Source organism: Diadema antillarum, unplaced genomic scaffold, assembly GCF_040938485.1.
Source record: "Diadema antillarum isolate AM-2024a unplaced genomic scaffold, OU_Dant_1.0 seq00000005_RagTag, whole genome shotgun sequence".
NCBI lineage: Eukaryota > Metazoa > Echinodermata > Echinoidea > Diadematoida > Diadematidae > Diadema > Diadema antillarum.
In genome coordinates this window covers 511,593-526,381 of record NW_027271127.1, presented here as the reverse complement: position 1 = coordinate 526,381, position 14,789 = coordinate 511,593, and the positions used below count along the sequence as shown (strand labels likewise).

At 38.9% G+C, this 14,789-nt stretch overlaps 1 protein-coding gene across 1 annotated transcript in view; it reads right to left on the bottom strand.

Moving 5' to 3' along the window:
• The window catches only part of LOC139724928 (nose resistant to fluoxetine protein 6-like), a 35,859-nt gene extending 23,074 nt beyond the window's left edge, over positions 1-12,785 (bottom strand). The window contains exons 1-5 of the mRNA XM_071636049.1: positions 12,732-12,785; positions 11,958-12,129; positions 6,281-6,448; positions 1,296-1,383; positions 680-918 (exon numbers count right to left, since the gene is read on the bottom strand). Of these exons, the coding sequence (XP_071492150.1) occupies positions 680-918; positions 1,296-1,383; positions 6,281-6,448; positions 11,958-12,129; positions 12,732-12,785 (721 nt within the window). The remainder of the gene's footprint in view (positions 1-679; positions 919-1,295; positions 1,384-6,280; positions 6,449-11,957; positions 12,130-12,731) is intronic.
• Positions 12,786-14,789: the final 2,004 nt, after the last annotated feature.

The following is a 14,789-nucleotide window of genomic DNA, read 5'->3' as shown; positions in this document are numbered from 1 at the left end:
ATCGGGGAAAATCAGGTTCTAAATTGCTTTTTGATATAATTATTCCTTTTATTTACACTTCTATAACTAGCACTATCAAGCCCACTTGTTGAAAAAAAATGACGTCGCATTAATGAATTAAATCAGTAGATGTGATAAGGTTAGGAAAGTGAGGGCAAAGTTCAAAATGTGTTTATAGAAACAAAGTACAGCAAACAACTACAAGTATTTTATGACATAAAAACATAACATTTTGTGATTTTTACAACGTGAATGTACCTTTATTATTTCGAGTGAGAAGACGAGATCAGGAATTAGACGTTTTAGATTTTAGAAAATAAGCCGTACAAAGTAGTACTGGTATTTTAACTCCCTGATCATCTATTGATCTATTGCCATTTATTGTTTTGTTTTGTTTTTTAATTGATACATGTAGTTTATCTGAGCCTGTCGAAATAAACTCGTGTGTTTCTTTCATTGTCAGCATTATTTGTCTGGTAATCAAGTCCAAACGTCCATTCAGATCAATGGCCGACAGTTTCGACACTTGCAATGGGCAAACGTCCAGTCAAAGGGGCCTTCTACAGCAAATGTTTCTTCCATCATGAATACTAATACCACTCACTTGAGGTCAACTAATTGTGACATATTCATTGTATACTCTATGGTTTTACTCTCTCCATTGCGTTTCCACCCTTACCCCAACCAAGTCGTATTTGTGGCTTCTCATTCTTCAGCTCCTTCGATTTTGGCGTTTGTGGGTTGGAACCGGGAAGGGCGATCTTGTGTTTTCCGGCTGTGTTCGCAACATCGAGCAACGCCGAACCGTTGCGGCAGTTATCAGTGTCTATGACAATCTTCTTTAGGACAAGCTTGTGCAAGAAAACGTCATAGAAAGATCCCACTACCACCATTAAGGCGAGTAACGACAAGATGGACCTGTTAACGCAAGAAGAACAGTCCGTGTTCAAACGTTTACAATATCTTCTGTTATTTAGTTACCATGGCATTCTGTCAAGTTGAATAGTGATTACGTAAGTTGAGCTTATAAAGAGACAAGTCATGTAGAGCAGGTATATGACCAAATGTGAAACTTGAATATGGTATGACACTGGAGGTACACAAGATGATTTTTAACTCAATTCCCTGCAGGTAATTCGGATTTTGTTGAATTAGGTTACAAGTTATTGGAATATTTTGAAGAAATGTGCTTTATAACCTTGATTCACTGTGACTTCGTTTGATACCGTGTACATGCTAGTAGTATGAGAGATATGATATGATATGTTAGCAATCAATGCTTAATTCAAACTTACAAGAATGCTATGTCCGCTTTTCGCCATGGCTCTGGGCCCATACATTCGTACGCTCCAAATGGCTCAGGGGCACCAAGAGCCAGCCAAACTGAGAATAAGAAAACGTTGTGAAGACACATTACCTTAGGTTTATGCTGAGATGGGGAAAATTGGGTTGAGAGGTGAACAATTTTTTAACATTCTGAACCGTTTTGTTTTGTTCACGGAGATCAAAGAAGTTAATGCTTTGGAAAGGCCACAGAATCGTAATTTCTCAAATATACTTCCCAAAGACAATACTAATTTATTTAAAACGCTGACTTTTGATATGACGCTCCATCACAAAACTCCTCTACGGAAAGGGAGGTTTTGCAATTTGGATAAAAACAAGGATAGTTATTATAGCCATCGCAGCTTTCATTTCCCCTTACATTTTCTATAGTTTATTATCTACAATGAACATGCCAGTGCTAACAAACTAAAACAACGTCGAAAAACTCAGTGTATTCGCCTATTTAGGGGTTTACCTATTGTACAATCAAAACCTATTAACATGACAGGAATATGGTAAATGCGTGTACATATTACTGCTGTATTAAGTCGTCTTTCACTTACACTCATCAGAAACAGCTTGGATTTCAGCCTGGCTGCATGTATTCGGAAAACAGGTTCCCCATGTCATTAGGCCAAGCTGTTGAAGAGTTATATATCACGAGGTTGCACTTCTTGAATTGATACTACGTGTGGTCTCACAAAATTGTGCAAGATCAAACTGTAAGTGTTCAAAATTTCTAGAGCAGATATATAGGTCAAATGGAGGAGAATGAGAATAACCATGGCAAAATGATACGAGTGAATTGGCATTTCCGAAAATATGACATTAGACAAGAAGAAACAAGGCGAAGGATGGCATTCATGCTCTTGTATCGTTATTATAATGCAAATATAAGTGGTATGGGATTTTTGGAAAAAAAATAGAATTGGTGTAAAATGCATCTTCTCTCGCAAAAAACCAAAAACAAAAACAAAAAACCAAATGTGATGCAACATGATATTCCTGACACATTTGTGCTCCTGATACTTTTATCTCTCATAATTTTTTTCACAAAACATGTCACTCAAATGCTTGCACTAAACTGTGTTGGTCCATATAGTTGTGCCCAACACATTTGAAAACCGCATATATCTCTAGGCTATCATTAAAAGATGCGAAGAACAGTCAAACGCATTTTCAAACCTACTTTTCAGGGTCAAAGAGAATCTAAAATCAAAGGACGACCTCACTTTCTTTTCAGATTAATATGATTGACAGCAGAAAAAAAAAGTCGCCATTTTTTTTTAGCCGGTTGAAATGATGGCACCTTTAAGACATCAATGTATCCGCGCCTTGACATATTTGAAAGCGATGCGTCTGAGACACATTTATCATACACATGAAATTCAATCGCAATTTACATAAATCATTTATGTTGGTTCAAAACGTGTAGGGCTCCACGCGGAATTTCTTACTGGGAAATAACAAAGAAAAATGATCAATAAGAGATAGATAAATTGAAAAGTATGAATGTTTTCAATTACACGATTGTTCTCATTCATCTGTCTTTAGAAATATCATCCTGTGTATGAAAATTACTCTGCATGTACCTCATCTCTTCATTAAAAACTCTTTTACTAAGATGTATTCATCCAAGGCACGCGAAGTCTATGCATGGTTTAGACCAAAAAGATCATGAAGAAAATTGTTATTTTACATGTACGTTTATTTTTGATGTTGACAGGTTTCCCTCTGTCATCTATCGCACATCTGATAAAACAAGGGAAAAGTTTTTCTTTATATAACAGGTTTTATAATAACGTTCAGGTGAATCCCGTGCATTATAGTTATACCTCAGTCACAGAAATCATTCCCGCACCTGGAGTACAGTCACTCTACTCCTTTAGTAGCAGTCCAGTCAGGCAGTCCCTCTACGTTAAGAGGGGGTATGCCGGGCAGGGAGGGGGGGGGGGGGGGGGGTGGGGTAGGCTATACATCCAACCATTACACATGGTCTGTACTCCCTATATGCCAAACCCAGAAGCCGAGAAGAGAAAGTGCTCCTACTTGTCATCTGCATCGCCCTCACTAAGGCATTTGACCTGGTATAAGTAGAGACGATGTCTACAAGATCCTCCCTACCATTGACAGCCCACCGAAAATGAGAATGACTGCATCATTCCACACCAACATGAAAAACACTCCGAAGTTTCGTAACCATGCAGCATTGTAAGTGGCGTTAAACAAGAACGTGGACTCGCTCCCCTTTCGTGATTTCTTCGCTATGTTTCTGAAGTAAGCCTTCTGCACTGCATCAGATTAAATACGGGACTATTCAACCCCGTTTGCCTCAGAGCAAGGTCCATGGTATGCAAAACCTTTATCGACACAACCGCTTTTTCCTGATATGATGCAGCACTTGTGTGATAAACATCCCTGGGGAACTCCTGATGGGGGTGGGCGGCAGCCTGGGAATGACAAACGTCTTGGAACAATATATGTGACCGTGCATCACAAAACGAACATAAAGTCGCACACACTGATTTTGTCTAAGGACTGAAAATAGGTGAAATGGGTCAACCCAGTCGATCTTTCTGAAAGAGTAAGTCTTCTTCTAAAATATACAAAATTTGGGATCATAAAATGGGCAGGAAAGTGTGTTTTTTAGCAGTTTATCTCGAGCACTTTTTGGGTATAATAGTAAGATTAGGTGTGTCTTTAGAGTTCACTTTTCATTTCTTAAAAACCTTGTACACATTCTTAACTTCCGACTCTAATAACTTTTGAAAGGGTGATGCTACTGCTTTGGAAGTTGGCATTGATTTATGGACAGAATATGTTAATAAGGCGTGCTCAATATCAGTTAAATCTGATAATCCCTTCATTGTTGTTACTCCAGCGGTTAACATCTTGTTTTTTGTCCCATTCATCACACAGCCAGCACGGCCTGGTGAAGATTAAGCGCTTGAATAGACACTGTACTTTAGAGTCTCTTTTCTCAGTTCACACTTTTCCTGAGTGTATGCTTTCTTTCCAATATTTGAATAGGTTAGAAGAGTCCATTTGATTTGAGTTATACATCATTGTAAAGCTTAGAGTCTGCTCTTTCAGAATACAAATTATGTTCTATAGACACGACGCCGCTCATTCTGCACTGCAACAGTGGGGCACTGTGGCATAGTTGATGAGAATCGCCACTTTCAATCGGAGGTCTCGAGTTCGATTCCCGTAAAGTGCCTACGTCCTTGGACAAGACGTACGTACGTGTTTACCCTCACTATGCCATTCTCGACCCAGGTGTATACATGGGTACCTGGCAACGTTAGCCGGTATTAGTAAGTGGCAGGGCCGTCTTGTAGAGCAGTGACAACATTGAATATTCAGGTTTACCTTAAGATAAAGAAAACCGTATGATGATGTTGGCTAAGAGCTTGAAGTCGTTGGCCAATTCCCTTATCTTGGCTCCACTATCATCAGGTCATTGGCGACCTCTCCCTGGACTCGACAGAGGATTGGGAAGTCAGCAACAACACTTGCTCTCCTCATCACATCTCGTGCCTGGGCAAATCCCAAACTGACTTTGAAGACCAAAAAGGGGGTATACACAATGTCTGTATGATTATAGTACACTACCATACGGCAGAGACACATGGACTACGTCTCTTCTGTCGTTATTATGGGCCATATTATAATATATATCAACACCAGACAGGAGAAGCGATAAAATACCATCTATCTGAGAAGCCAAGGTCACACCTTATTAGAAGGCCTATATTAAAGGACAAGTTCACCTTCATAAACATAAGGATTGAGAGAATGCAACAATATCAGTAGAACACATCAGTGAAAGTTTGAGGAAAACTGGACAATCGATGCAAAAGTTATGAATTTTTAAAATTTTTGTGTTGGATCCGCTGGATGAGGAGACTACTACAGCTTGTGAGTCATATACGTACAACAGTATAAAGAAAATGTAAAGAAAATTCAACATATTTTCACTTTTTTCGCATAATAAAAGAGCACTTGACTTGACTCTTTCTAAAGGCAGGGGGAATAATATTACCCATAACATTTGTTGGTAACGAGTCGGGGGAATGTGTACTTTTTGCAAAAGATGAAATTTTGTGAAATTCTCTTTATATTTTCCTTATATTGTTGTACGCATGTGACATCTAAGTTATTCACACACTGCAGTAGTCTTCTCATCCAGCAGTTACTGCACAAAAACTTCAAAAATTCATAACTTTTGAACGGATTGTCCAATTTTCCTCAAACTTTCAATGATGTGTTCTACTAATATTGCTACATTCTCTCAATCCTTATGTTTATGAAGGTGAACTTGTCCTTTAAATGTGGCAAGATTGAGTGCCCAATGCTGATGTCCTTGCCCATCCTGGCCTTCCCAGCAGGACGCAGTGAACAGGCTGGGACACGTCCATCGGATGGAAGATGGTAACATCTTAAATGACATCCTGTAGGAGAGCTATCATCTTGAAGGAGAACCGAAGGCCAACATCAACTGCGATAAAAGGATGTTGTGAATAAAGAGACCAGCATTAAGGGCCTCTCAGCTCACAGGAAAAAAAAAATGAGGAAAACCCTGAACCAGCGTCTCAAATCAGGGGAGGAGAAACTGATGCAAGCGTGTCCGGGAAAAAAAAATAGTAGAGTCATTTCAACAGACCAGAGACAGCCACCTAAATAATAACTCGACCCACGTGAGAAAGACTGTCATTCACACGAGACTGTTCAGTCACAATGGATGATGTCCAAGCCAAGCTGACGACTAGGATTCTAATTATGGTCGGTCTTCATTGAAGAAATCCTATTCAATTCAACTAAAAATCATACAGAAGATGAATGTAGCGTAGGTAAATTTAAAAGTTTTCGTAAACTGGTGTTACTGAATTAGTTTAATTCATTGTATAAATTCTATTGATTTCTTATGATTTTTATTAGAATGCAAACATACTCACACCACCCAGATAAGTTTGGAATAAACAATACTGAGCGTCGAAAGAAGGCACTCCTGATGTCTCGTTGGCCTTGTTAGAAGTGCAGAGCCAGATGTCGCCATAGCTTTGGAAATTGTAGGTGTACAACGACTTCTCGCTGGGAAGATCCCCGTGCGAAGTGTACACTATATAGGTGATAGACATCATGTTGATTCTGTTGCTAATATGACCATGAGTAGAGTTCATCATAATAATCATTGTGATGATTGATGAATGCAGTAATGGATTATCCTCACGTAATTTCCCGTTTTCTTGGATAGCAAGATCACCTTTTTTGAATTTAGATAGCTCGACATAATAGCGAAGTGAAATAGTCATGTTCAACGCCCACTCCCTATAAAAGAAGACAAAAGAGAATTCTTGAGACAATGTAGTGATTTGTCAACGCAGAATATTCTTCATTGCAATAATTTTGATGAAAGATATCAATACAATATGTTTCTATTATTTTGGATTACGTAAATTCCGGTAAACTGCGCGCTTAGAAACATCCGTATTAAGCGCCTAATAAATGTAATTTGTTATAGGTTTTCCAGTCCATTTTCACACTTTTGAAATTCAATTTCAAAGATTTTTCATTCAAATTCGTCCCGAGACTCTCACAGAATGCAAATCCTAACTTCAATTTAGTCAATCGTCACTGTAATTCGTTATTCGTCATGCATTTTCAGAGACATCGCATTCAAAATCGTAGATTGTCATCGACTGGAAAATGTAAGAATCAAATTCGTCTTTGTTCGCACAATTCTTATTTCATGATTTTTTTCAAATAAATTATAGCATTGGTCATATAGTGTGAGGGTGCACTAATTCTAAGCCTGCTTTACCTCACCTTCTCCCGGCATTGGAATCAGTAGACATTCGTAAACAATACAGTATATAAACACACACAGGAGATTGAAGGATAAACGGCAGTCAGAGAACATTTAAACCCGGGCATTTCAAACAGTAAAATTCTATTATCATGTCGTGACAACTTTTGGACTTAATCTTCTACTTCTGCCATCCGCACAAGCCACCGCGGAAGTACGTAACCCAAAAATAAACATTAAAAATATAAAATTGTCTGGAAATCGTGGATCACAGTTTTCGTTTGTTTGACAGTACATAATGTTTGTCTCCGTGTGTTCTGTGAGAAGGGAGTGTTTGTTTGTTTGTTTGCTTGTGTGTGTGTGTGTGTGTGTGTGTGTGTGTGCATGTCTGTCTTTGGTTTTTTGTGTGCAGGGGTACGGAAAACGTGTGTGCATGTTACTCCTAAGTCCTAAATGTGGAAAAAGTGAACGGTTGCAGTAAAAATGAAACAACTAAGAAACTCAACAGAAAAGATATGTGATGAATTTAAAGGAAAATTTGACGAACATGATCGCTAAAGACGAATTTGCTTTTGCTGTTATGTGTGCAGCGAGTATGACGGACGAATTTAAATTGTAAATGACGAAATGTGTAACGAATGACTATAGGTTGAATAGATTTTGTTTGAAAATGATCGACAAAAGAAAAATTTGAAACAAGGATTTGCATAGTCCAGATCTCTCGGGGCGAAATTGAACCACAAATCTGTCAAATCAAATTAAATTAAATGAAAAAAGTTTGAAAATGAAAGGCGCATCGGGCGAGCGCCCCCTCTTTATTTTTTTAAAACAAAGGAAATAAAATGAAAAATATGAAATGAAAACCGAAAGTAGTACCGGAAATACTGTTTCCCTCTTTACAGAATTCCTGGATCCACCCCTGTTAGCATTATTATCATTATCATTATTATTATCATAATTACTATTATCATTATAACGAATCATTATAACGTTATAACGAACGCGGTCATAACGAAATTCCGCTTATAACGAAGTAAAAGTTTGGCCGTAACGTTATTAACTTTATGTATTTCTATTTTTTATTTGTCCGGTTATAACGAAATTTCGATATAACGAAAGAAAACTGCCGGTCCCGAGGACTTCGTTATAACGGAAGTCCACTGTAACATGTTTCATAATGTTAAATATTAACATGAACACTGATCACAGTGGGTTACTTTATAAAATGGTACACACACAAATAAATAATAAAGATAGATAAACTCTAATGATAATATATATCAAAAATTATAAATCCAGAGGGTTAGATAAGTACCAACAGTAACTTTTTTTTTGCTGTCGAATCTTATTGACAATTGCAAAATTATCCATTTCGATGCAATGATATGGATAAGTAAAATACAATGTGTAGGCCTACCACCCAAAATTCTCATTGTGACGTCAGAATACTTTAAGACTTTTGCGTACTGAAAATTACTTGAATAAACAGTAAGGTCATGCACATAAACAAGACAATATTGTAACTGCATTAGTCAATGTTGTTTTAAAAGAGGGAAGCCATTTCTTTTGAGATGCCTCTCCAACGAGAACGTCGAGCACACAAATCACACAATGCGTGTCTTTGATGTCATTACAATGTCATGACTAGCGACTTATCATTCTGATCTAACTAAAATTATACCCAAAGGAGTCCAAATGTATATTCTCTACGATTAACTCTCTTATATATAAGGCAACGGCGTAGCCAGGATTTGATGTTAGGGGGGCGGTTAGTCTGCGAGGGAGCGAAGCGACCGAGCATGAGCGAGCGGAGCGAGCGAGGGGGGGGGGGGGGGGGGAGGGTGTGGGAGGGTGTGGGAAGGACTTTTTGCATTTTGATGTTGTAAATGGTGCAATTTGACGCATGTTTTTGCGCGTTTTATCGACGTGAAACAGTCCCACTTGTTTAAGATAGCAGTATACTTTGATGTAGATTATTATTGAACATTTTGCCTATAAAATGGTATCATTTAAATAATCATCTTGTATTAATTCTTACTCTAAATATCATGAACGCGACTGAGCCAGAGCGAGCGGAGCGAGCGAGGGGAAAGGGGAGGGTGTGTGGGGGGGGGGGTGTCTCCCTCCCACGGTGAGAACTTTTTGCATTTTGATGTTGCAAATGGTGCAATTTGATGCATGCTTTGGCGTGTTTTAACGAGTTGAGACAGTCCCACGGTTGCAGTACACTTTAATGTAGATCATTATTGAGCAATTTGCCTATAAAATGGTATCATTTATATAGTCTTCTTGTATTAATTCTTAAGCGGAGCGAGCAAGGGGAAAGGGGAGGGTGTGGGAGGGGGGCGTCCCCCTCCCACGGTGAGAACTTTTTGCATTAGTTGTAAATGGTGCAATTTGTTGCATGTTTTGGCGTGTTTTAACGAGTTGAGACAGTACCACTTGTTTAAGGTTGCAGTATATTTTAGTGTAGATCACTATTGAACAATTTGCCTATAGAATGGTATCATTATTTGAATAATCTTCTTGTATTAATTCTTACTCTAAATATCATGATCGCGACTGAGCCAGAGCAAGCGGAGCGAGCGAGGGGGGAGGCGAGGGGGTGGGAGGGGGGTGTCCCCCCTTCCACGGTGAGAACGTTTTTGCATTTTGATGTTGCAAATGGTGCAATTTGATGCATGTTTTGGCGTGTTTTAACGAGTTGAGACAATCCTACTTGTTTAAGGTTGCAGTATATTTTAGTGTAGGTTATCATTGAACAATTTGCCTATAAAATGGAGTCATTAAAATAATCTTCTTGTATTAATTCTCACTCTAAATATCGTGATCGCGACTGACCCCGAGCGAGCGGAGCGAGCGAGGGGGAGGGGAAGATGTGGGAGGGGGTGTCCCCCCTCCCATGGTGAGTACTTTTTGCATTTTGATGTTGCAAATGGTGCAATTTGATGCATGTTTTAGCGTGTTTTAACGAGTTGAAACAGTCCCACTTGTTTAAGGTTGCAGTATATTTTAGTGTAGATTATTATTGAACAATTTGCCTATTAAATGGAATCATTTAAATAATCTTCTTATATTAACTCTTACACTGAATATCATGAACGCTGTCTGTTCAGCAATCAAATAGAAAAAGCATGAACACGAGGGTGTAGATAGGGGCATATACCCTCCCACACGAAGGTGATTTTGCATTTTCAGACCTGAAATTCAGCGATCTGGTGCAAATTTTTGCACTAATGGTGCAATACTTTTTATATCGAAGTGCTAAAATCACGGAATTTAGCTCTTATTCCGAATGTGCATCATCTGTGTGTATGTATAAAGTCTAGTGAGGTAGAGCTAAGGAGAAGGAGGACTTCCCCTCCCGTTCGCGGAGCTTTTGCGTTTTTAATCGATCTGGAGCACACTTTTTGTGGAAAATTCGGAAGTTGTCATTCCCAAAAATGTACTAGGTCTATAGTGGGTAACAAGCAATGGAAGGGTGGCAAGATACCTCTCCCATATTCAAAGGAGCCTTTTTTCAGTTTTAAGTTTTTAGAACTGAAATTCAACAATCTGGCGCACACTTTTGTTGGAATATTATGGAAATTTGTCAATCAGAAGAGAAGTGCAGCAAGTCTGTGGAAGGACATTTTGTGTCATATTTGGAAAACTGTTTATGTTCAAAGTGTAGCCACAGTCTACTTCTATGCATGGGGGGGGGGGCGAGCAGGGAGAAGGCTTCGGCGAGTGTTATCTCCATCGTCCGCTTTTGCCTTTTTAAGTTGAAATTGAGATATCTCGTATGTATGCATACTTGATGGAATATTTGGGAAATCACACACAAAAAAAAAACTGATGGCGGGGGGGGGGGAACTGAGGGAGGAAAGGCTTGACTAAAAGGGGAAATTCCCCTTGTACATGAGGGAACTTTGAGTTTTCGGAATATAAGTGATAAGTCTTGTGCACTCAGCATTATTCATAATTTTTTGTAAATCTAAAATGTGTACTAAGCTAGAGAAAGAGGCACAGAGGGGGAGAGTTTGGGAGGGGGATACCCCCTCCCAAGCACGAGAGATTTTGCATATTTGGAATTGAAATCAACGATATGGTGCACACTTTGAGTGAAATATTCAAAAAAATATGATCTTATCTGACGACAGGTTGCAAAGGAGACCCGCTTCTTGTGCACGCATACAGTATACACGCATTTTTTTTTTCCGCCTGCCAAATCCCGGGTCCAAATCTTGGGGGGGGGGGGCGACCGCCCCCATCGCCGCCCCCCCCCCCCCCCCCCCCGGCTACGCCAGTGATATAAGGATATATAAAACAAAAAGAGTGTGTGGGTTTGTGTGCTTTGTTATGGCCATACACTCTGTACACGTACTAGCAATGAGTGTAGTTTGTATGGGGAGCGCGGGGGGGGGGGAGGGGGGGACTGGTTCGGTCACCGTGTGCCGTTGGGTTACGTACTTCCGCGGTGGATTGTATGGATGGCAGAGTGAGTGTAGCTGTAGCTGCCCTACGGTGGCGCTCTTCAATATGCTTCAAATGTGTGGATTGACCGTTAGAACGGTCTAAAAATACTCCTGAACTCAGTAAATTGTATGGCTACATTTTGCGTGTTTTAAATTACTTAACTTTACTCATACTGACTAAGACTTTCATATTGGTGATTTTAATCCTTAACTCACACTTTGGAACTATCTTAAGCCCTAAAACGAAATCATACCAAAGAAAAAATGCCACTTTTAATTGAAATCTTTTTCCAGAAGACACCCTTTCCCCCCCCCCCCCCCCCCCCCACCACCACCACCACCTCCACCACCACCATACAACTTACTTCTCCGGGCATAGTAAACACCATTGCGTATATCGGTGAGGTACTGCATCAGGTCGGTGTAGCATCTCTCGGAAAGAGGAGCGTCATCCATCAGCACAAATACGCGCTCGCCTGATGCCATCTGACGCACTGGCGCTTTGTTCACCATGTCTGTCAGCTGGTTGCTAGCAGCCTGCACGAATGCCAGAAAAAAAAAGAAAAAAAAAGATTTCTCGGGCCTGGAATTTTCCTGATGTGTGTGTTTTTCACACTGAAGCTCTTGCTTTCTTTTCATACAGGACACTATGTGGTTGAATTTTCTAACTGAATATTCGTGTAAAGATTAAACTGTAAATATCTTCTGCTCATTACGCGCATTGCAGTCATTTGACTGGGAATGGAGTTTATTTCTCACTACCATCAACCTGGGAACCCAAGCTCCTCGTTGTACCATATGACAGCTGTATGACGAACTCATGTCGGTGTTGTAACATTTTGAACGCATATGTGAAAATGTTGATACATTGTTTTAAAAAAAAGTCACTTTGAAAACATGTTAGATGATAAGATTGTAGAATCCAAATTATTCCTAACAACCATATAGTAGCTGATACTTTTGTCACAAATCCATAACTAAGTTGATTTCTACCTATACCTGTTTCACCCCAACATCACTGCCTTCATTCTCTTTTCTTCTCAGTAGACACACCCCCCCCCCCACTTCCTTGGTTGAAGCTATATACAATGTATCGATATAGACCCAAAATATACTTAAGAAGTAACCAACGTCCTTACCTTCAAGAATACGCTGTTGTTTTTGGAGAGAGACGTGATGTGTTCGTAATTCATTCCTTTTTCAGAGAATAGTTTTTCAACACTCCACTGCCACGGTTTAGTCTGACCTGTAACGTAAATCAGTATAAAATATTTGTATATTTGATTAATCACTTCTGCGATAGTATAAAGCTACTTAATGATTTCTGTTACATAATATTAGCTATCATCTGATCAGTCAGAGATTACTGACATTCCGATTTCGCTGAAGGGTATGTTTGCATGTTTCTTATACCGCATATTCATGTATAAAGTACAGTTACTTATGACAACCTTCCATATCTTGTCTTACATATTTTCCCTTGTTAACGCTTTATAAAGACAATTGCCGTCTAAGAGCAAACGAACAATACGAGGGCAGTTCTTTACGATTATCACATCACTCCACATCACATCAACGTCTGGAAGAAAAAAAAAAACATTTTGCTGTGTTCAAATACAAAAACTTGGAAGCTTACTTGTAACCCTTTTGAAGATGTTAACATCGGGATACATAAAACTCACCTTTTGAGATATCTTTCCAGATCCTATCTAGTTGAGGATTCCATTGGCCAAATATCGACGGTGGATAGAAAGTGACAAGGAGTGCTAAGTAAGAAAGAGCTAACACCATCTTAGATTTCGCCATGATAGCTTCTCGTCCCGGAATGATAGTTGACGTCCGGTGTTTCTGGCCATTCGGTGATAGAATGTGCAATGTCACACTCCTCTTTCAAACTTCGATACTAGTAGCAGTATGGATAGGTACCTACGCGATAGGTATATCAAAGGTAGATATCAGTAGTCTTGTTTCATGGCTTATCATTGAATTTAATATATTGTTAAGTTTGAGAAAGGGAGTATAAATGTGAATGAAATTGTTTTGTATTTTGCCTTCGGCTAACTCTGCCTCTAAATACAAGAAATCCTAGTTGTTCCCTGTACCAAATCATTCATATTGAAACAAAACGGAAAAGAACGAAAAAAAAAAATTACTGACAAATGGCCTTTAATTGAAGCTACTTTGTTACATCATTGGACTGTCAGAGAGAAGATTAATAGTTGATCTGCAACTAAGACAGAGATAAGGGATTACGTAGTACTTTAAAACGGAGATCGCTCAACTGCAAACAAGCAAAGGTGTGGTTGGTTCATATCTAGTTGCGATTATATAAGACTCCATCCCGGAATTTCCACCAGCGTTTAGCTCCTCAATACACCCTTTTACAGAATCGGTCATCAGCCAAGCAATCTACGGTCCTTGTGTGAGTGATTGTGTGTAGGAGCGTGTGTTCAGTCTGACATGGATTATGAATAAGTGCTAGAAAGAAAATTTTGTTGATTAACAGGACTACGCGTCATGGGTATTGTAATGTTATTTGACTGACTGTAGAGTAAAAACAGAAATCAAGAGTTTTGTTTTGTTGGTTTGTTGTTGTTATTATTATTATTATTATTACTATTATTATCATTATTATTATTATTATTTTGTCTATCAGGTTTAGCCTCATATTTGTGATTTTCGTGAAATCTGAAACAAAGCTGCCTCAGCAGTGTCGAGTGTTTGGAATCACATAAATTTCCAAATAATTCATACACTATATAGTGTTACTGGCCTCAGCGTCCCGCTCAAATGCATACACAGAACACACATCGGCCTTCATGCAAACACACGCAAACATGCACACACATCCACACACACACACACACACACACGTCACAGACCCTCATATCCTATTTATTGTATCTATACTTTTAGAGAATGGCTTATCAAAATAAAAACTATACACGATCAAGAAATTTTGCTAAACCTTGAAAGAAACTGTTTTACTATCAAAGATTTGAATAAAGGAATTCATCCATACAGGAAATAAACTACCAAAAAATGATATAAATGTGAACTGAGTGAAAGAAGTAATATTAACAGAATACAGCAGTGAAAGTTTGAGAAAAATCTGGCAGTCATTCAAAAGTTATGTATTTTAAAAGTTTTGGCGCCGTCATCACTGGATAAGGAGAAAATTTCATTTTTCATGAAAA